Source organism: Cheilinus undulatus, linkage group 9 (genome assembly GCF_018320785.1).
Source record: "Cheilinus undulatus linkage group 9, ASM1832078v1, whole genome shotgun sequence".
Classification (NCBI taxonomy): Eukaryota; Metazoa; Chordata; class Actinopteri; order Labriformes; family Labridae; genus Cheilinus; species Cheilinus undulatus.
The window spans coordinates 24,001,560-24,023,441 of NC_054873.1; the positions used below are offsets into that span (position 1 = coordinate 24,001,560).

Below are 21,882 nucleotides of genomic sequence, written 5' to 3' on the forward strand. Positions count from 1 at the left end.
CCTACCACTGAGACCACAGTGGTATGAGCTAGCTATAAAAAAATACTTGCTGAAGTTGTACCAGCGCACAGGCAACTAGCACATTTATTTTTGGAGTTCAAACAGCTGATATGGGTTGTTTACTAGCAGATCAGTCACTATCATTTTCATAGTTTTGGGGATTTGCACACCGATATGACAATGCTGTATGAGGAAACAGGGCAAATTAAGCACTTTTTCATTAATGCATAATCTTACATGTGTGCATAGAATTCATCTATGTATCATAGCTTAAGTTCGCTATTGAAAATGGCTCCTGCAGCAAGTGTTTTTAGCTTTTCCATGTAAATACCAACTGGAGATGCACTTAGTGTGAAAATATATATAGCAGGGCCTTTGTTAGCAGAAGTGGAGAATGGCTGACCCGGACAGGGGATGTCGTTGGTAGGTGGAAAGAATACTTTGAGGAGGTCCTGAACCCGTCTATCACGTCTTCCTCCCAGGAGGCAGAGCCTGATGATCCGGGGGAAGACTCGTCTATATCCTTGTCTGAGGTCGCTGTTGGGCTGTCATGGCTGACACACCTCTTCAACATTGCGTGGAAGACTGGGACAGTACCTGTGGGGTGGCAGACCAGGGTGGCGGTTCACATTTTCAAACAGGGGGAACAGATGGAGTGCTCAGTTATTGGGGTATCACACTACTCAGCCTCTCAGGGAAAGTTCACTATAAGGTGCTGGAAAGGAGGCTCTGGCCGATTGTCTGACCTGGAATTCAGTAGGAACAATGTGGATTCCGCCCTAGCCATGGGACAGTGGACCAACTCTTTTCCCTTGCAGGGCTCCTTGAGGGGGCATGGGAGTTTTCTCATCCAGTCTACATTTGTTTTGTGGATTTGGAGAAGGCTTATGACCATGTCCCTTTGGGGGGTAATGTGGGGGGTACTGTGGGAGTATGGGGTCCCAGAGCCCCTGCTGCGAGCCATCAGGTCCCTGTATAACCAAAGTGAGAGTTGTGTCCACATCCTAGGTATTAAGTCAGACACGTTCCCGGTGCGTGTTGGCCTCCTCTGGGGCTGCCCCTTGTCTATGATTCTGTTTGTGATTTTCATGGACAGGGTCTCAAGGTGCAACCAGGGACAGGAGGGCTTTCGGTTGGGTGACCTCAGAATTCCATCTCTGCTTTTGCAGATGATGTGGTTCTGTTGGTCTCGTCGGTTGGAGACTTCCAGCATGCAATGGGGCGGAGCGGTCAGGATGAGGTTCAGCACCTCTAAGTCTGAGGCCATGGTTCTCTGCTGGAAAATGGTGGGTTGTTCCCTCCGGGTGGGGAAGGGTGTCTTTGCTCCAAGTAACAATCTAACATTCAGGGGCAATAGGTCAAAAACAAGCAGTGATGCTTTTCTTCATTTGTTAATTGCTGTCCAAGTCCACAAACAACAGAGCAGTAGGTATGATGTTATTGTGCAGTTGTTGTTCAGCTTCTGTACATGATGTTATATTTCAACAGAGGAAACCAGAGGAAGTGTTTCCAGGAAGCAGACAGGCGGATGTTAGGTGAGGTTGTAAGAGTGGAGGTGTTCTTGCTTGGATCCTTTGTATTTCTGTTGTAGTGAGTGATACCACTTGACGTCAGTGGATATTGAGAAAATGGCCTGTTCTCAGTCTGTAGCCTGCTGGAGTGTCTCTCCAGAGTCTCTTCAAAGTGTCTTTACTTTTCTACACGGAGGATGTTATGACCCAGGCTTTTGTCTGAAAGCTCTTTAAATCAAACAGTCTTCAAACTTTATGGTCCCTTTAAATACAGTAGAATCTTGAAGTCTTCTGTCTGCTATGAGCAGTTCTCCCATCGGACAAGTTTGGTCCTGTTTTCAGCTGACCTTTTGACATCCGCTTGTCCTCAGGCCCCAGAGGGAGTGAGCAGACACATTGGCTCTTGGATTTATATATCAGTGATTGTTTAGCTCACTCTCAGTTTCAGTCTGGCCCCTTGTGAAAGTGGCACAAGCTGTTGTTTGGCCTCAAACATCCCACTATGCTCTTATTTAGCTCAGAGGATTACTGAACCAACTTGAGCAGGATTAATGGTGAAGGAGAAGGAATCCCTTTTGTAAAGTGAGATAGGGAAGTAAACCGAGGATGCTGCAGGCGTGATATATCTGACATTTCGATTTCCATGAGCTGTTCATGCTCACGCTGTCCTGTTTATAATCTCAATCTCCTGGGTTAGAGAGTTTAAAGTAACTAAATTTTGCAGCTAGGAGTTTTTTAAGTGCTCATTATCTGCATATCTGTGTTGAACAGCTTAAAATCTGCCTATTTCAACTGGCTCAGCCTAAATCCAGAGCTGATTTTATTCATAGCCACTGTTATCATCACTCCTGTGGTGGCTAAATCTTTGCTTAATATTACAAAAGTAAGAAAGAGTTGCCTGTAGTCCATCACGTACTTCTGTGAAAAATGCTGTCAAAGTGTGAAGTTAACAGCATGACATCAACATCCCTTCATTTCTGCAGAAGTGTGAAAAAATGACTGATGTACTGTTTGCACAAGATAAGCCTACATTAAACTCACTGCTGCTTTGAAGGGAATGCGTGGGCATTTTAAATTTAATATTTATTTTAAGTCAACTTTCCAAATGGACTGCGTAGGATACAGGATGTGTCTGTGGGTTAATTAATATCCGGAAAAGGACGAGGCTCAGGGACAGCAGCTTTTCCTGCCTTTTCTGTTGGTCTCTAAACAAATCAGAGGGAGACAAAAGCACGAGAGCCGAGCTTTGTAATTGAATTACACATGACATGCTCCCCTGGGACTGTAATTCACAGGATACTAAAAGGCTCAGCAGAACTACAACATGAACAAATTAGTTTGTTTTGTACTTATCTCCTAACAGGACCGCTGCAAGGGAAAAGGGATTTGGAGGCAGTTTGGAGAAGTAGAGTATTACAAAGATTACCCCGGCTGTGGTTGTGTATCGTCCTTCATGGAGATTTAATGTGCTTTACTTAGGTTTTTTTTATGTTCTGCCTTTTTTTTGTCTTCATCTTAATCCTCTCAGGACAAAGATGAAATATAGGCTTTGTAAATTTGTAAAGCAATTGTCTTTTTATCATTGACCTGAAAGCAGTGGTCAGTGAGAAATGAGATGAAAACCAGACATAAAAGCAGCACTAAGGTGGATGGGAATAGAGGTTTATTTCAAAAAGTAGCCAAGAGGTTTATGGATTCTTCCATAAAACATTCAAAATCAGACCTGAATGTACTAATATCCTCTCCAGGGCTCTCATTCATCAACACTGCGTATGTACAGATATGATTTAGGCTATTGATGCTTGGTCTGGGATTGCTTCATTTAAAAACACTCAATATTTTTGTCTAGTTTGAAAAAGTCGTGTTAGCTAATTGATGTTAAATGCTTTGAAAATGCAGTTATGACAGGTGTTTGAAAACAGTGCCATTTTTTTATCTTGTCTTATTAGATGAACTGGCAAAAAACAGCTCTGCAGGGAGCGAGTTATAACAGAGCATGCTGGTCTGTTTGGTTCAGCTTGTTCTGTTGATTATTAATCCCAGAGAGAGCTAATGGTGCTGAAAATATTTGGAGTTTTATATCAAACCTGTTCGTCTAGATTTCTGAAAGTTTTTCTTCTCTGATCCAACAGAATTTACAGCAATTGTCACCTTCTTCCACGCAGCATGTTTTTTCTTAGTAACTCCCCCAGGAGAATCTATCCTTACCGTTCAAAGGGAGGTGTGTTGATACCACATATGGTTTATAGGAAGTTCTTCTCAATGTGGATGCCTCCAAACATGCATGAGCCTGCTGGTTAACCCTTTAAATCCTATCCTGTTGAAGCACACTTTGCATGACCATAATTGCATGACTGTTTGTGGTATCGGAAAAAAAACGTTTCTGAAAGCTGAGAAATTGTGCTTCACAGCCAGCATGTGGTTATTACAGTAATTTCCCCTTTTCTCACTAAGATTCTAGCGTAAAGTTCCCCCATTTTTTTGTGTTTTTTCATTTTAAACTGTCAAAGCACTCTTAACATGCAGTAAAATGTGTTTTATCCATGTTAAGTATTTTTCCGTCGTCAAGTTATGATTATAAGGTTTTTCTCCGTTTTTTAAACTTGTTCGGCCTGGAGCTCCTCGTTTTAGCTGTCTACAGTCTCATCTACAAACCGGAAGTCCCAACATGCAGTAAAATGTAATAACTGCCATATATTAAAAGTTCTAAGTATTGTGGAAAAATAGGCAAAAGCACGTACTCACAGGACATTTTCTGGGCCTTTATGGTTAAAATGAGAAAAGAGTCCAAATTCTCTGGTTTTAAAGGCTTAAGACCATGTTGGATTTGATCCAGGACCACCCCTGGCCAAAGACCCTAAGCAGACTCTGATATGAGCCCCCAAACACTACCACCACTATTGCCCCAACATACTCACTTGACAATTCTCGAAAGTATCTTAAAATACCTGAAATAATTAAAGGATATATTACTACAATAATATTGAATACAAAGTCTTTGCAATTTAGCCCGAGTTAATTGAATATAATGGGTAAAATAATGGGTGAATTTACAGGACAGACGTGATGAAAGTTTCTGTGCAGCAAGTATGAGGAGAAAGGGAGAGCGAGAGGACAGTGCGCACCCTTCATTGATCACGGATGGCACCGACCTCCAAAAATAGATATCGGTTAATTTACTTGTGTGTGACGGCCAGGTAAAGTTTAAGTTTGGTCAACATTGTACATACGCTACCTGGATCATATTTAACATACAGACGCTGGACTGATGTGCAGCGAAAGAGAGCAATGGAGAATATGCTGCGTTACGTTCAGGTGAAACTCCTAAAGGAGGACAAATAAGCGTCCGGCTTGAGGCTGCGCCGGACGCCAGACAAGGCATTGAAATTCCGGACTGTCAGGCCAAAAGCCGGATGTATGGCCACCCTAGCTGTTCATGAAAAACCCAAATTAAATTTGAGAGACCCTTAAGGCAGGTATGACACATGCTTGCAGTTTCCTTCCTATGTTCCAGTCCTGGCTATGCTACCTGGCTAATGGCTTTGGCCATGATTTCACTTTATAACCATGGAAGGAGGGTTTAGCTTCCCAGCCAGCTTAGGTTTCAATGAACATCATACAGCACAAGAAAATTAAGCTTGGAAAAGAGCAGGAATTGAAAAAAGATAGCCAAGAAAGTTAAAAACACAAATCTTGCTGAGCATCTGCTAGCTTACTGGCTATTTCCCCCCCTTTTTATGAGCTAAAACTGTCAGGCTACAGCTTCGTACGAGATGAAATGTGCTTCAACCTACAGTTTGAGTAAGACTTTTAGTATCAACTGTTTGGCAAGTAAAAATGAGTGAAAGTGCACTGCAGTAATGTTTTTGTTGCTAAGTTTGACTGAAGATCTGTTACGTGATGGTGCTAGCTTAATCCCATTGTGAGAGACTCAACTTGGTGCGTGCTATTTCTTTTCTGGCTTTAATCTTTACACAAAAGAGGAAGAAAAAAGTTATTTATTCAATTCTTTCATGTGAGGCTTATCATCCCTTGCTTCATGTGCAGAAGCAGCAGATTGATAAGACGGCACGCTCCCTCATAGATTAGCTATCTTTTCCATATGTGAGATTCGTGCTGTGGGACAATGTTATCATCAAGGAGACAGAGTTTCTTAGTGCATTGGGAGCGCCACGGGCTCGAGGTAGGAACATTTATCCTCTCAGTGGTCGTGGTCTCGTGGGCTCGCTGAGCTATCATCCCCTGGAAGGTGATTTCACTAACTGAATTTCCTCTTTCAGGCTTCCTGTGGTGAAACCAATTGTGATGTTGTTGCTATGATAAGACAACACATTTAGTTTCTAAGGAAACACTTGAAACCAAGAGTGCACAGGCCTCATTTGCAACACCACAGGCAAAATGTTCACATAGCGACTGCAGACCTCCCTCATGAAATTGCTGTTAAACTGCACGGTTTCATTGGTCTCAAGCCACAACGACTACTTCCTGTGTGCTGGTACTGTATGTTTGTGATTGTGACTGCCTCCGTCTGTGTATGTTAGAGCTGCCGCCACTATTAATTTTTTCAATATTGGATTTTAAATTTCAAAGTAGCAGAGGAAATAAGCATGGTGTTTGCGTTACTCTCTTTAAACCACAACTAGCTGATGGAAGAGGTAAAAAAGAAAGTCATGCTCTAGCACCTCACAGACTGCGCATTTCCGTGCTTGTCCAACTGTCAACCACAAAATGTTTCAGTTATGAGAAAGAAAGGGTCCCGTCAAGCATTACTTTTCTTTGTCTCTCTCCTCATCTTGCCTAAATGAGCCCACATAGTGGCAGCGAGCCTTGCCAAGCAAATCTGTGAGCCATTTCCATTATGTGCAGAGTAAACTACGATGTGAATGAGGCTACAATCGTGTGAACGTGTTGACTCCCCTCCTATGTGGGTGGTCAGAGCAGGAAGCAGACTGTGCATTCAGCCTCTGCTCTAGTGGAGACATATGAAGCTTAGTCACAGTTTCCATGCTTGTTTGTTAAGTGGCTGCTCCTGGCATCCAAACAACATCTTATTGCAGATGCCGTGCTGATAGCAGCGATGTCCAGGCCAACAGGCAGCCAGTAAAGAGGATGTCTGTGATTCTGCAGGGCCACAAGAGGGAGGCAAAAAATTATGTTATTTCATTTTAGTTTGACGTTAATTCGAAGCTAAGATTCCCATTTTGGTCAGGCACAAAGGAAGATCTGGCCTGTTTCAGAGTGCTATATTCAGGCCAGCTCTCCATCCTGTAGTGTAATAACACCACACATCACAGGACACACAGCCAGGGAGAAATTTGTCCCCCAAATTGAGCTTTGAATCGTCATTATCAGCCTGTAGTCTGAGTCACAGTGCCAGACTCCGGCCCTGCTGACAACGCTCTAATGAGGATTTGGACCACATTTCATCTCCAGCTGTACGCCACAGCACACTGGGACAAAACAACTGGTTTCTGTAGTCAGGTGTCTTCCTCACAGAGAGTGCTTGTGTCTGTTTGCTCACTGCGTTAACCTGCCAGGAGGCTAAGCCACGTGATTGTAATAAGTGCAGTCACACACTGTGTTGCCACTGTGGCTGCACTTGCCTTGTGGTTCAAACTGGTTGATTTGATCTTTTATGTCAGCCCGAAATGTTTCCCTGTTTGTTGTCTCAATTCAAAGAGTACAATCTGGAAAAGGCAGAGCAGAAATGAAGCAAAAATGTACCCTTATGTCATCTTGTTGCTTTGCACTTCTCGAAAAATAGTGATTTTCAAAACTTTTTTTGACTTTATGAATTCATTGGCACTGTACAAGCCATCCTGTGCTTGAGCATATATATTTATTTATTTATAGTAAAACTTTACAGACCCACCCGAGCAGCAAATACTACTTTATCTCTAGAGAAAACACGATGCATTCAGAAAGTATTTGGACCCCTTTCATGTTGACATTTTTCTTATGTTGCAGCTTCAAGTCACAGTCGAAGGAAATCATATTTATTCTCATTAATCTACACTCAGTGCCCCATCATGACAAAGGGAAAACAGAATTTTAGAAATGTTTGCAAATTTATTACAGTTAAAATGAAAAACTGAAATATCACAGTGACACTAGTATTTGGACCCTTTGCAAAAACACTTGAATTTTAGCTCAGATTCCTCCCATTTCTCTTGATCTTTGCCGAGATGTTTCAGCACCTTTATTAGAGTCCACCTGTGGCCACCATAATTCTCAAATGGAAGAAATCTGGCACAATCGAGACTCCTCCAAGAGCTGGTAGCTTGGCACAAAGTAGTCAAGAGAGGTGACCAAGGACCTGATAGCCACTCTGACTGAGCTCCAAAGATCCTGTGTGGAGCCCATGTGAAAGCCAGGGGGGCTTTTATGTGTTTTATCTGGCAAGCGTAAAAATTACTTTGGAACCTGAAACATTGGTTCTCAGCTGGAACCAAAAAAATTGTTGGTTCTTCCTCACAAACCATGACATCATCAGTTGGCATGTCGTAGTCTAAGTTGTGAAGACGAGCAGAAAATGGAGTCTGCAGAGGGGACAAAATGTTTGGTGTTGGTCTGGGCACGGACAGAATTCCAGGTGAAGCCGGAGAGCCGTACAAGGAAGAGCAAGTTATTTACCGAACTGCCGAGCTTGCAGTTAATCAGTGGGATCCACCATTTTGCCAGTTTTGTGTTAACGTCCGCCTGAGTAATGCAGAGAAACGTCCTCCTGTCTTGGTTCTGTTTAAACTGGTGTAAACGTGGACTGGTTCGCCAGAAGGCACCAAGATTCTGAGACTCCAGAACGGAGCCAAAACCAGAACCATGTCTGTCTTAAAGCACTATCAGAGTGACCTTAGGGTTCTTGGTCACCTTTCTTACTAAGGCCCTTCTCCCTTGCTCAGTTTAGTCGGGCAACCAGCTTTTGGAGGAGACCTGGTTGTGCCAGGCTTCAAGAATTGTGGGGTCCACAGGTGGACTTCATTCAAGGTGTAGAGATATCTCAGCAAAGACAGAAATGGAAGTAACCAGAGCTAAGTTACAACTACTGAGTGCTGAGGAGTCCTGCGTGTAGATTTATAAGAATAAGAATGTGTTTTTTCCTACTGTACCATCAAGATGTAACATAAGAAGGATGAAAAAGTTAAGGGGGTCTGAATACTTTCTGAATTTCTTTTTTTTTTTTATAAAAAATCAAGCAGTGTTTGTTAACCTGAGGGTGAATCCCTTTCAAACAACTGCCTCTAGGGTTTAGTCACTGAGAGAAACTTAAAACATACTTTTTTCTGCATCCGCTATATCACAAGAAGTCCCAGCCATAATCATTTCTTCAGCAAAGCCCCCAGGAATATGGAAAAGGTAATGTTTTACCAGGGAACATTTAAAAGATATTCACAAGCAGGGAAAGGGAGGTATCATTTAAATAGAAATTTAATTTAATGTAGCCTGCAGTCTGTGCAACTCTTAAAAGAAGGTGCATCTCAGTCTGTGATGTAATTCTTAGTTTAAGATTAAGAATATGTTAGAGTTTTGTAAAATTAAAATACTGTTACAAACAATTATTAATGGACCAGTATGAAATAGAGGAACTTCATAAGTAATTCTAGAAAATAATACATAAATAACTACAGAGAAGAAAAAAAAAGTGTTTAGTTATTTCTGTTTTTTGTTTTTTCTATTTTTGTTCATATAGTATGTATACAGCATATTTTGTGTTGTTTTCTTTATAGATGGACATACTTGTGGTGCATCTAGGTGCTGAGAGAGACTATTATGTTGAAGATCGATAATGATCAGATCAAATCAAATAGAAGAGATTAACAGATAAACACAAAGATTATTTTAGGATTTCTGCAACCTTTAGTGCAATTTTCATTGCTGTTGAAACAAAACCTGCCTTTATTTTCCTTACTGCCTTTCAGGCCTACTCCTAATTTAAACAGAAATAGGCAAACTTAGCATTAAAGTTTCTGTTCTTTTCCTCTGCAGGTATCCTTTTTTCCACTCTAGTGTTCGGGCCTGCCTGTGGCTTCATCCTCGGCTCCCTCTGCACTAAGTTCTACGTGGATGCCATCTTCATCAACACCAGTGAGTTTTCTGCACTGTTTTATTATTTAAATGTGTCTCTATGTGCATGTGCTGCACTGACGGTGCTGTTTCTCTCCTCAGGTCAGCTGCACATCACTCCAGACCACCCTCGGTGGATCGGAGCCTGGTGGGCGGGCTTCCTCCTGTGTGGTGCCTTACTCTTTTGCTCCGCTATCCTGATGTTTGGTTTCCCTCAGTCTCTGCCAACAAAGGAAAGAGAGGACGGGGCTGAGAGTGAGCAAGTTATGCTTCCTCCTTCTCTCAATTCAGACTTTGAGACTCCAAAGTCCAGCAACGGGCTCATACGCAACCACGAGCCTGCCAACAGCCCCACCTGCTGTCAGCAGCTGAGGGGTGAGTGTGCAGGATCCAGTGCTGAATTACAGACTGAAATTGCAACACAAAAAATGTATTCTATTTATGTTCAGGTATTTTAAAAACCCCACACATATTTATCTATTTATTCTTTTTTAATTTTGTATATATCTGTGTTGGGATTAGAATGGTAAAACATGTTTTCTTTTTTTTCTTTTTTTTTTTTTACTGCAGTGTGTACTTTGTTAGGATTTAGTCGCACTAAAGGCATCATTATATTTTATATGATTGCACCAGCTGTGTAGTTTTTTAGCAGCATTCCATAATGCCTTGTGTAGATGGAGGAAAAATGCCCTTGCATATTGTATGAACCTTAATACAAGTTTTATAGTAAAAATACTTCTGTTTTGGGGGCTCAGGTAGCCTAGTGGTTATGTCTGCATGCCACATGTACAGAAGCTGTTTTTACAAAGCATGGGGTCTGGGTTTAAATCTGGTCAGTGGTGCTTTTCCAGCTTTTTATACCCCAGTTTACAATTTATATCCACTGTCTCCCAAATAAAGGCATTAAAGCCTAAAATTACACCTTGAAAAATGCTTCCATCTACAGAAGAGTGGAAAACAGGAAAAGGCTTTCAAACATCATCTCGTTTTTACTATTTCTGAGATTTATCAGCTGAAAAAATATGAAAAAAGCCACAAACATAACAGACATAACAAACATAACAGAGTCCTGTCTACTCATGCTCAATAATGACCATTCTGTGTTTCTTCTGTAGTGATCCCCAAGGTCACCAAACACCTCCTGTCCAATCCTGTGTTCACCTGCATCATCCTGGCAGCCTGTATGGAGATTGCCGTCGTAGCTGGCTTTGCAGCCTTTCTGGGGAAATACCTCGAGCAGCAGTTCAACCTCACCACCACCTCAGCAAACCAGCTACTAGGTCTGTCTGCACACACACACAAACCCAGAACACCTGAAAACACCTGAAAATTAAAGTTGCGTTTTTTTTTTGTTTGTTTGTTTGTTTTGTTTTGTTTTTCAAATATTGTGTTTTAAAGGTATGACAGCCATTCCCTGTGCATGTCTGGGGATCTTCATGGGCGGTCTCCTGGTAAAGAAGCTGAACCTGTCGGCACTCGGGGCCATCCGCATGGCCATGTTGGTCAACCTGATCTCCACGGCATGCTACGTCTCCTTCCTGTTCCTAGGCTGCGACACGGGTCCTGTGGCTGGTGTGACGGTCGCATATGGCAATGAGTAAGAGGAAACATATTGCAGCCCAATGTATTTTGCTAAGTTTAAGGCAGAAGAGAAGATGTTCAGTGAAAAAGAGAAAAGTATTCACTTTAATTTTAAATCCTCATTTAGTGGAACTTAGTAAAATAAGGGTATATTTACATTAGCTTTCACAAATAGACATTTCTTCTTTTATAGCAGGGTTTTGGAAGTCACGGAGTTAAACATCCAATATTTTGTAACTTTGTTGGATAAAGAGACTTTTACCACAGCCCTTCAATAATGAGAGCACGGCAAGTCAGTGGCATTAAGTAGTGTGTTTGAGAAAGTGAAACTTCCAGGATGATGGTTTTATTATGGCATTTTTACCCAGTATCTCTGGTTTTAGGGCAGAGTCAATTCTCTGGACAGATTGTTTCATAACATTGCAGCAATCACATGAAACATAAGATGAGCAAGGTCAGAGTATTATTTGTGAGATCAGATAAAATATTGATTTTTTTATGTCATATACTAAGACGTAGCAGAGAAAGCTAGACGAAAGGTTGAAAACACTGAAATGCTGACCATATGCAATTATAAAGTATTGTATACCCCAGGCCATTAGAGTGAGATTTTATACCATTAAACACTTTGCAAAGATTGGAGTCCTATCAAAAGAGCACAGTTATTCTAATAAATAAATCTGCGCAGTAACTCTGTTGCCAAGGTTACAGGACTTTATCTGAGGTGAACAGCCGAGGATCTAAATGTGAAAATAAAAATTCTTATCAGCACCACCGCCGGTCATTGGGGCACAGAGCGTTCACTTTTTATTCAAACAACTTTGTGTCATCATATTGAGTCTATAAAAAGATTTTCTATTCCGAGAGGGGCCTTGTGGTGCTCAGAGCTGAACACTGAATGCAAATATAAGATTGAACATACACTCGATACTTCTGAAGGTTATGAGATACATTCTTTAAATCAGTGATACTCAACGCGTGGCTCTTTTGCTGATGATTTGTGGCTCTTTATGTCTTAATTTAAAATATTATTTCCATAGAAAACCATTAAAAAGGGCATGTTTGACCTGTGAAATTATCCATTGCAAGTCACATTAATCAGTTTATTTCTCACACTTATAGAGCTGGCTTTAATTTTCAACCAATTATTTTTTGTCTGTATATTTCCATTGCCCTTATTTGCAATTCTTTGCCTCTTTTTTCAACATTTTTTGGTCACTTTAATCCATTTTACTGCTTTAAGCCCACTTTTGCCACAATTTACCCATTTTTATACTACCATTATCCTGTTTTTGCCATTTTTCACCCTGCTTTTTTGCCACTTTTCACCCTTTTAAGCTGCATTTTGCTATTAAATGTTACCCACCCCATTTATAACACCCTTTGCTGCTTTTTTCCCATTTTTCCCACCTTTTGCTGCTTTTTGCCTGTTTTAGTAACTTTTCACCTATTTTTTGCCTTTTTTGCCACAACTGACCATTTTTGCCCCCTGTAATTCATTTTTTGTCACTTCTCATACATTTTTGCCACGTAAGGCCTTTTTATCCAGTTGATGCTGTTAGACTTTTGCGGCTGTTCTTTTATTGGCAGAAGGACAAAGAGAGGATTAGTTCAGCTTAAATGGTCATTGACCTAAAGTTTATTAAAGATTACATATAAAGTTACAAATGTCATATCACCTATCAGTGTGTCTTCACCCTCGCTCTGCGCAGAGTTAGGGAAAAAAGTGAGCTCCCAGAGAAGAAAGCCCCTGAGCACACAGAATTGTCTCCCTTTAACCCTTTAGAGGAGGATCCTACAGCCCTTCCTGGAAAGGAGGAGTCCTGTGAATTTCTTCTGTGTTTTTTCTGTGTTAAATGCCTCATTTTTCAATTGTATGATCAGTTCACCGAGCTGACCTAAACCTTCACATCTTAGGCATAACACTATCTCTTACAGTGCATTTGTGTTGTAGCCTTAGCAATATTTTACAATGCCTACTTTGACCCTTTTCACCAATTTTTGCTGCTTTTTGATCATTTAACATTGAACTTATTTTTACCATTTTTACCTATCTTTGTCACTTTTCACCACTTAGGTTGTGTGTTGCTCTTGCAAACTTATTTTTCAACAATTCGGCTCTTTGGTTGATCGAGGTTGAGTTACACTGCTTTAAATGATACTTAAATTTAATATAATGAAATAGCATCTGGTGTTTCCATTGAGTTGTCTAAACTGTTAAATATTTTCAGATATGACTGCCTACACTGATGGTTTTTTTTCCAAAATATCAACTTTCTTTTTTTATTTTTTTCTTTATAAAATGTAACTTCCTTTTTCCTTTTTTTTCATTTGGAAACAAACCAAAACTTCTAATCATGTTAACAATCTGAACTACTTATAGAAAAGAAGATAAGCAATCTACTCAGTGGGAGCAGCATTGATTTCCTGCCCAAATAGATCTGTATAACTATCTTTAAAAGAAAAGCTTAGAACTTGTGTTATTTATTTACACTTTTTACATTCATTGATAAGTAATATACTTCTGTTGTGTTCTACCAAGCAGCACAGTTTAGCTCAGAACAGTTGAGAGGAGTCTGGCTGCAGACCATATATCTAAGATGCTGTCTCTTTTAGAAGGGGAAAAAGGCAAAAACTTTTGAAATAAAATTGGATTAAACTTCAGTTTAGGGTAAGGCAAACCACACATCACTAGGGCTTGAAAAGTATCTTAAATTTAATGTCATTTTAATCTAACTAGTACCCCAGAAGGTTTGTTTGCATAATAGCATGTAACTGTTTCCTTTATAAGCATGTTTATGATTAAATGAGGGAGACAAGCTACTCAGCTAAGTACTAAACTTGGCATGTTTTGTTTTGTCTATGGTTACCACTGTCACACAGGAAGTGAAGGTTATTTTGACCTATCAACAGACTGCAGCCTATTTAGCTCCACTTTTTAATGTCAGATAGATACATGGATACCCAGAAAAGTTGGATTAGTTGTTTTAATACCAGACTGCTTAGTAGAAACGCAGCTTTAGTTGCACTTTTCACAACAAGGATCAGGATTAGACTATCCTAATATCAAAAATTATACATCTGAGCTGAGGGAGGGCAGGCACTAAATAAAGGGGCAATGACTGCTTCCTTATGTATTAAATTATCACTGGATTGCACAATTAAATTCACTTGTGAAGGGAGCACAGATAGTTGAGTGGTTTAAGGCCCTACCCATGTATGCGGGTGGCCTGGGTTCGAATCCGACCTGTGGCCCTTTACCGCATGTCTCTCCCCACTCTCTTCCCTGTTTCCAAGTCTATCCACTGTCCTTCCTCCATCAAATAAATGCATGAAAAGGCCCAAAAATAAATCTCAAATTCACTTGTGATTTGCAATGCATGTAAGTGTTAGTGAGCCTTCAGATCAGTGTTTCTTTTCCTGTACTGTTTAAGTTTACTGCACAAAAATGTCTGTGGATGCAGTTAAACAGCTTGCATCTCTTGCAGAGTCCTGTGTTTTAATAGCAGCCTGCAGTAAATGAATACTTCAGTGGTTTTGGCACTTTGTGCTGCAGAGCATAAAAAGAATTAGTGTTACAGTACTTCTTTATCGTGTACACAATTTCCATGTTTTTTCAGTGTGAAAGCATAGCTCAGAGCAGATAGTGATCCTGTAGAAGCACTGACATCATACCAGGTTTTCTCTACAACTTGATTTTGTAACCTTAACCTGTGCAGTTTCCATGGGGATATTAAAAGAAAGCCAGAGAGCCATGGTATCAATGAGAAAGGGCAGCGAGTGTTCCTTCAATCTAGATCTAGAAATATTGGTAGATCTAGTTATTACTTCCAGCAGGAAAGAACACTGAGGTTTCTGTCTGTGTCTCTGTTCAGGACTCTGAGGGAAGGGGAGAAACCAGTAGCTCAGTGCATCAGTCAGTGCAACTGCTCCACTTCCTCCATCAGCCCTGTGTGTGGAGCCAACGGAATCACCTACCTGTCTGCCTGCTTTGCTGGCTGCACCCAGTCAGGAAGATCTCAGATCTCATCCTCCATCTCTCAGGTCTTTATACTAACTCTACTAGCCTGATTTCACTATGCATGTGAACAAACTTAGTGTCAAAATTAGAATCTCAGTCTCAGCAGGGATTAATAAACAGCATTATTGGACAGCTTGTAAAAAAATGTCGACATTTCATTGTGCTTTCATCAGCTTTGACACATCAGCCAATCAAGTTTAACTGGGGTTATTTCTTGATCAGATGCACTGATCTGCAGATTAAAGTCTTCTATATTCAAATCACATGCAGAGAGTATTTCTCTCCCCTCAGCAGCACAGAATATCTCTATTACTGCCGTCTCACTGCAGCAGGTTTAGGCAGCAATCTTGTGCAGATATAAAGCATAGATCACTCATTTCTTGGCACTGACGGCAGGTTTCCCTACACATTTTAAAAACATTCAGACCTAAAGTTTTAACATGTTTTCCTGTATTGATAATGATTTGTTATCGTTCATATAGCTCTTGAATGAACCCTTTCATGTTTCCTCTCCACAGAATCTAACAGGATGTTCTTGTGTTTCTGCTGGGAGTGAATTCACCACTGCAACTCCGGGAAAATGTCCGATGCCAGGCTGCCAGGAGGCTTTCCTCATCTTCCTGTGTGTGATCTGTGCCTGCAGCCTGGTCGGAGCCATGGCCCAGACTCCCTCTGTTATCATCCTGATCAGGCATGTTTTGAATATAAATGCATTAACGTTTTTGTGTAGGTCAGTGCATTGAAACAGTATAATGTAATATTCTTTCTGCTTCTCCCAAAGGACGGTGAGCCCTGAACTGAAATCCTACGCACTTGGAGTGTTGTTTCTTTTGCTGCGTCTCCTTGGTAAGATCTATGAAAACTCTTCATCAGTGAAAACATTGATTGTAGAGTTTTATACAAGTAATTTAGTAGCAAAAAGGTTTTACAGTACTTGAAGTGGACATTATGTTTTATCTAAACTAGGGGTGCAGCAGTTCACAGAGCTCATATTTAAATTCTTACCCCCAGTTTTGGAGTCAGTTCAGTTTGAATTTGATTCAACAGGAATAAAGCAACAAATCCACTTACCTAGGTTTCTCCAATTTATTCAGAAATTTAAAGTTTGTGTCATCTACTGTTTTTAGAACTACCTCCAATAGTTTTTACTGCCTGTTGTATAAAACAAAAAAGAGAGCAAAACAAAACAAAATGAAAATGGTGAAAAATGAAAACAGCACAGAAATGAGTGTCTTCTGATTCTGCTTTTTTGAGCAGTTTATCGTATTTATGATCATCTTGTGAGTCTGTGAGATTATTATGTACCTCTTATTAGGTCATAATGATCACTCAAGCTACAGTTATGGCTCAATTAGGATATTTAAGTGCAGTAGACCACCTGTGCTCAATCTCCTCTCAGATGGAGCAGTGAAAGACTGGCTGTGCTCTCCACCCAAAGTTTTCCTACAAAACTGATCCAGAGAAGCTGATTGGTCTTCCTCATGTACACCTTTGGTTGTTTTTCCTGCATCTTTTTCTACTTTATTTCCTGTTTAATAGCAGTTAGCAGTAAGCTGTGAGGATGAAGTCATGTATGACTGCCTTTTTCCTCTCTCAGATGTATTCAAACTGTCCAAACTGTAACAGTACAAATTAGTGCTGTCAATTGATTAAAAAAATTGGTCATGATTAGTCACAGCATTTCTTTAGTTTTAGTAATTTTTAGATTTTTAAACGTTCTTAATATCTTGTTTATTTTCATTATTTTAACTTTATGTACAGCACTTTGAAAGCGCTTTTTACTAAGAATGTATTTTCATTATTATTATTATCTATAAATTCACATTTAAAATACTACCATTTACTTGCATTTTTAGTTGAGATAAATTAGTACAGGTATGGTGTTTAAATGAAGAAATATTAAACAAACTAGAGTTTTTAAACTTATTGGTGGTTCCTAAATCAGAGTGTCTTAATTCAATGAGCAATAATATTTATAAACTGCAAACAAGCCCAGAAGACAAACACATCAGGTACAAAATAACTTCAGCTATAAAGTGAATGATCAGGTGTGCTGTTACCCTGTGGTAGCTGAAGTTGCGGACTGAAGTCCAGTGGTCTCTCCTCAGTGTAATAAATGTAGCTCGGGCCAGCTGCTCCACTTTAGTTAACTTTTTAGCCGTCAAAAAGTTCATAGATTCTTGTGACTGTAGTTCTCCTAGGTGTTCTGTGGTACGGTACTTCAGACTCGTTGTACTTTCGTGTAAAGACAGTTCATCACCACGGTATTTACACTCAACTTTTGTTTCATCCAGACTTTCATTAGGCAGCTTTTTAAATCAAAATTTGACGTGAAGCAGACCTGGGTCTGTCTCCTTACTCATCCCTGCTGGCTGCGTTTGACCCGCCTTCAACCTTTTCACATCAGGGATGTAAACATCCACGCAGGAGGACTTCAGGAGGAAGTTGTGGTCAAACTTAGACATGATTAAACTGTGTTATTATCTTTTTTAACACGTTAAGCTTTCCAGATTAATCACAAGCGTTAATGCGTTTATTAACAGGCCTTAGTACAAATACAAATACCATTACAGGTCTTATCTAAACTAACTCTGTTTAAGAGAAGTATGCAGGGTTTTTTTTGTTTTGGTTTGGTTTTTTTTTACTATTTTAAAAATAACACCTCTTCTATTATTTATGTTGACAGATCAAATTCTAGATAAAATCTAGAATAGATATCTGATTCAAAGAAATACCCAGTGTTATTCTGCTATCCCTTTCTTGACTTAATCTTGAACGGTGTCATGCTAAATGCTAAATATCTTCTTTGGTGTTGGGACAGGCTATTTTCATGCTGATTTTAGTAATGATTGGCACTTCTGGAAAATCCCCTTCACTGTCTTGTGAAGTTGACTGGCTGCAGGGAGGACTGTAGCTGCATATCTGTAATACATACACAAGACTTGTGCAAATCGACTTATTCAGGTCAATACCAGCAAATATAAATACTGATCAAAAGGTTAGATTCCTTCAACAGTAGTTCTACATGACTTCTTTAACGTAGTGTGTAGTTGTAGACTAATCATATAGCCTAAATTTAATGAGGTAGTCACTGAGATCAACATACAGATATTCATCAAAATACTGGAGAGTGAGAGAGAAAGAAAGCACATCATATAAACTCTTTAGTACATATCTAAATACAATGACAAAACATAATAAAAGAAGATCTTTAATAAAGGAAAAAACATAATGTAACAAAAGTACACCTGTAGGACTTAAATATTTAGCCACACCTAGTAATTATGGAATTCAGGCATTTCAACCAGACTAGTTGCCATAATTGTATAAAATCAAGCACCTAGCCATGCAGTCTCCATTTGCAAACATTTGGGAAACAAAATGGATCATTCTGAAGACCTCAGTGACTTCAAGCATGTTACTGTTATAAGCCACCTTTGAAATAAGACAATTCAACTGTTGACTAGTTTTTGTGCCACAGTCAACTGGAAGTGATATTATTAGAATGTGGAAGCATTTAGGAACAACAGCCACGAAGCAGAAGGCCACATAAAATCACAGAGCAGGGTCAATGAATTCTTTGTTGGACAATGCTATGCCTACAACACTGTGGCAACGGTTTAGGCAAGGCCCTTTTCTATTCTATGACTGTGCCCCAGTGCACAACGCAGGGACTATAGAGACATAGTTTGATGAGTTCGATGTGGAAGAACTTGACTGGCTTGCACAGAGCCCTCAATCCCATTGAGCACCTTTGGGATGAACTGGAACAGAGTTTGCAAGCCAAGACTTCTCTTCCAAGATCAATGACTGACCTCATATATGTTTTACAGAATGAATGAGTTTTCTTGAAGGTGCAACATTATGTCATCCTGTACTGCTACATGGTGTTTGCCGGTGTTTCGTGCGACTGCTTTGACATGCTTTGTATTGTTTAGGAGGGGGGTGGGGTGAGTGTTTGCAAAGTGAGGCACAAGTTGTGCCACCCTTTAGTGATCCCCCTGAACACAGTATTTTAGTCAGATTCATTCAATATCCACGATTTCCGCGATAAATAGTAGATTCCGTTTTTATTGGCCAGTTCCACGATTCTGTCCGTGATTTCATTAACGCGGAAATCATAAGGCCCTAATTATACAGGCCACATTGTTGTGGCTTAAGCTGTCTTTTTTTTGTCTGATAGGTAGTTGAAGTCAAACAGGCAAATCTGTGGTTCAAATTTGAAAATAATAAAGAAAAATCAGTTAGAGTTTGGGTACATTTTGTATACATCAGGTCAAGCCCCATCATTGATTTCATTTACACCCAAATTTCATGCATGATAGTTTTTCCTGATCTGAGTAGTTTTGTGGACTCTGCTGGTTTTGGTCTTCATTCTGTGTTTTTGTCTCACAGGCTTCATACCCCCTCCTCTGATCTTCGGTGCTGGGATTGACTCCACCTGCCGCTTCTGGAGCACAGACTGTGGCGACAAGGGTGCTTGTCTGCTGTATGACAATGCAAAGTACAGGCACCTATACGTGAGCCTTGCCATCATTTTGAAGGGTGTGGCTTTCCTCCTCTACACCACTACCTGGTATTGTTTACGCAGGAACTACAAGAAGTACATCAAAAGTCACGAGGGTCACCTGACACCCACAGAGTTTTACCCATCGCTAACGGAAGGCCCCAAAATAGTGGACAGGACAAAATTTATATATAACCTAGAGGACCATGAGTTTTGTGAAAATATGGAGTCAGTTTTATAGTCATTATAGAGGAAAAGGACAAAAAGAACATTTACACTATCTCAAAGGAATATTTGACGATTTTTCTCTTGAAAAGAAGATTTTTTATGATAAAGGCAATCTATTTAAGGCTTTGTTCAGGTCAAAGGGGGAGTTGCTCCATGTTTTTGGCAAACTTTCAAAGGGGTCCATTTAGTCATTTTCTGATGTGTGGAGTTGCCCGTGAACTCCTGTGTTGACTCTGGTGTTCTAGACATCTACAGCACTGATTCGCTCAGTCCTAGCTGATTGTTAGCGAGTGGACATGATGTTACTTCAACTGTAGCTGCCATATTGTTTTAGGTCTGTCATGATTCCAGTGGATTGTTTGAAAAATTATGATTTCTTTTCAGTCAGTGCACTGTGTGTTCTGTCTGTCACTTGTTCAGAAATGAGATTTTTATCATTAAAAAAGTCTTGGTGGTTCCTCTGTTACTCATATTTAAAGTTGCCAAGTGTTTACAAACCAATACTGTAGTATTATGTAAATGCAGGAAGGTTCCGTATAAAAAGAGAACAGAATACCCAATCTGGGTTGTAATAGTGGCCTATAGATGTTTTTAAATGTCCAAAAATCAAATAACTTTAAACCAGATGTTTCTATGTCAGGATACGTTCGTTCTCTTGCTGGATAACAGGCACTGTTATTAATACTGTTTAGACTAGACTGTGAAGTCTTGTCTCATAGGTGAAAATGTGCAATTTGTGTCTGAGACGTCCATGTTTTTGACTAGTCTTTGTGTCAGACAGCAGGTTTCTTTGTCAGTTTGTTTCATTTCTATGTTTGTTTTACATCTGCAGAGTTTATTCAGCCTAATATGTCTTAATAAGGATTAATAGGGATTATTCAAAGAAGAATGCTTGTCGTATTTCCTTTGGCTTTTGCACAAAGAAGAAAATTAGTAATATTTGTATGTTTGGAATTCAAGTAAAAAGAAAAGAGGAGTAATATATTTGTTCTATTAGGGCCCAGGATGTTATATTAGATTGTATTTGAGAAGGCCATATAAATGATATATAATCTAATTATTTGAGATGTGTATGTTTGATGTCACAGAAGATTTGGGACAATTCATAGAAATGAAAGTAGTTTGTTCAATTAAAGAACAGATTGTCTTTAAACTAGGCCTGTAATATTAAGACACTAGTTAGTCAAAGGAACAGGAAGCTCTGTGTGTTAAACAGCATCAAGAACCCACTGGATTTATTTCTATGAAGAAATCTTTGATACAGCACACGTGTCCTGTTACTTCACTGATATCTCTGCAGTTTTGACATTGTCCCTTTTCTTACACTTTTTGTATGGCAATATATGGTTTATTTTACTCTGGAAATAAATTATTTTTCAGAAAACAAACTCACTGTGAGTGTCTTTGAAGTCCTTTTGGTTTGTATTTGCATTTTAAAGAGCTGCTTTGTCTTTTGTTTGCTTTTATTTCATTCTCATAAACAAAAGAACTGAGACCCAATGCTCGACTTTCACAACCCATGAAATTGAAAGACAAAAAAAAAAAAAACAATCCAATTCAAAAGGGACAATTACATGCATAGACAAAAAAAGTAGCTGAATGAAAGAACAGGAAGGAGGGTGTGCATGCATGAAAGCTTGACAAAATATAAAAACACAAACCATTAATCTCTTCCCTTGTTATCATGCCTTCCCCAGTGATTTTATCAAAAACTTATTTTACACATCATACACATTTAAGTCAAAACATGGGAGTTTTTACTAATTGCAAAAATATTTCTCTTATACAAAGGAACCTAAATTAATTACTTCTGTTTTCTTATCATTGACTGCATTGTGATCCTATCATTAGCTATGTTGCCCCACAACACAAGTTTCTGGTTTCATTCCATGTTTGTTAGGGTCTTTCCGTGTGAATTCTGCATGCTCTCCTCACGCGTGCGTGGGTTTTCTCCAGGTTCTCGAATGTCCTTC

The 21,882-nt window shown here is 39.6% G+C and overlaps 1 protein-coding gene across 1 annotated transcript in view; it reads left to right on the top strand.

The window, feature by feature from the left end:
• The window catches only part of slco3a1 (solute carrier organic anion transporter family, member 3A1), a 58,441-nt gene extending 37,144 nt beyond the window's left edge, over window positions 1-21,297 (top strand). The window contains exons 3-10 of the mRNA XM_041795709.1: window positions 9,495-9,593; window positions 9,675-9,947; window positions 10,688-10,852; window positions 10,971-11,169; window positions 15,029-15,197; window positions 15,693-15,865; window positions 15,956-16,020; window positions 19,570-21,297. Of these exons, the coding sequence (XP_041651643.1) occupies window positions 9,495-9,593; window positions 9,675-9,947; window positions 10,688-10,852; window positions 10,971-11,169; window positions 15,029-15,197; window positions 15,693-15,865; window positions 15,956-16,020; window positions 19,570-19,922 (1,496 nt within the window). The 3' untranslated portion in view covers window positions 19,923-21,297. The remainder of the gene's footprint in view (window positions 1-9,494; window positions 9,594-9,674; window positions 9,948-10,687; window positions 10,853-10,970; window positions 11,170-15,028; window positions 15,198-15,692; window positions 15,866-15,955; window positions 16,021-19,569) is intronic.
• The last annotated feature ends 585 nt before the right edge of the window (window positions 21,298-21,882 follow it).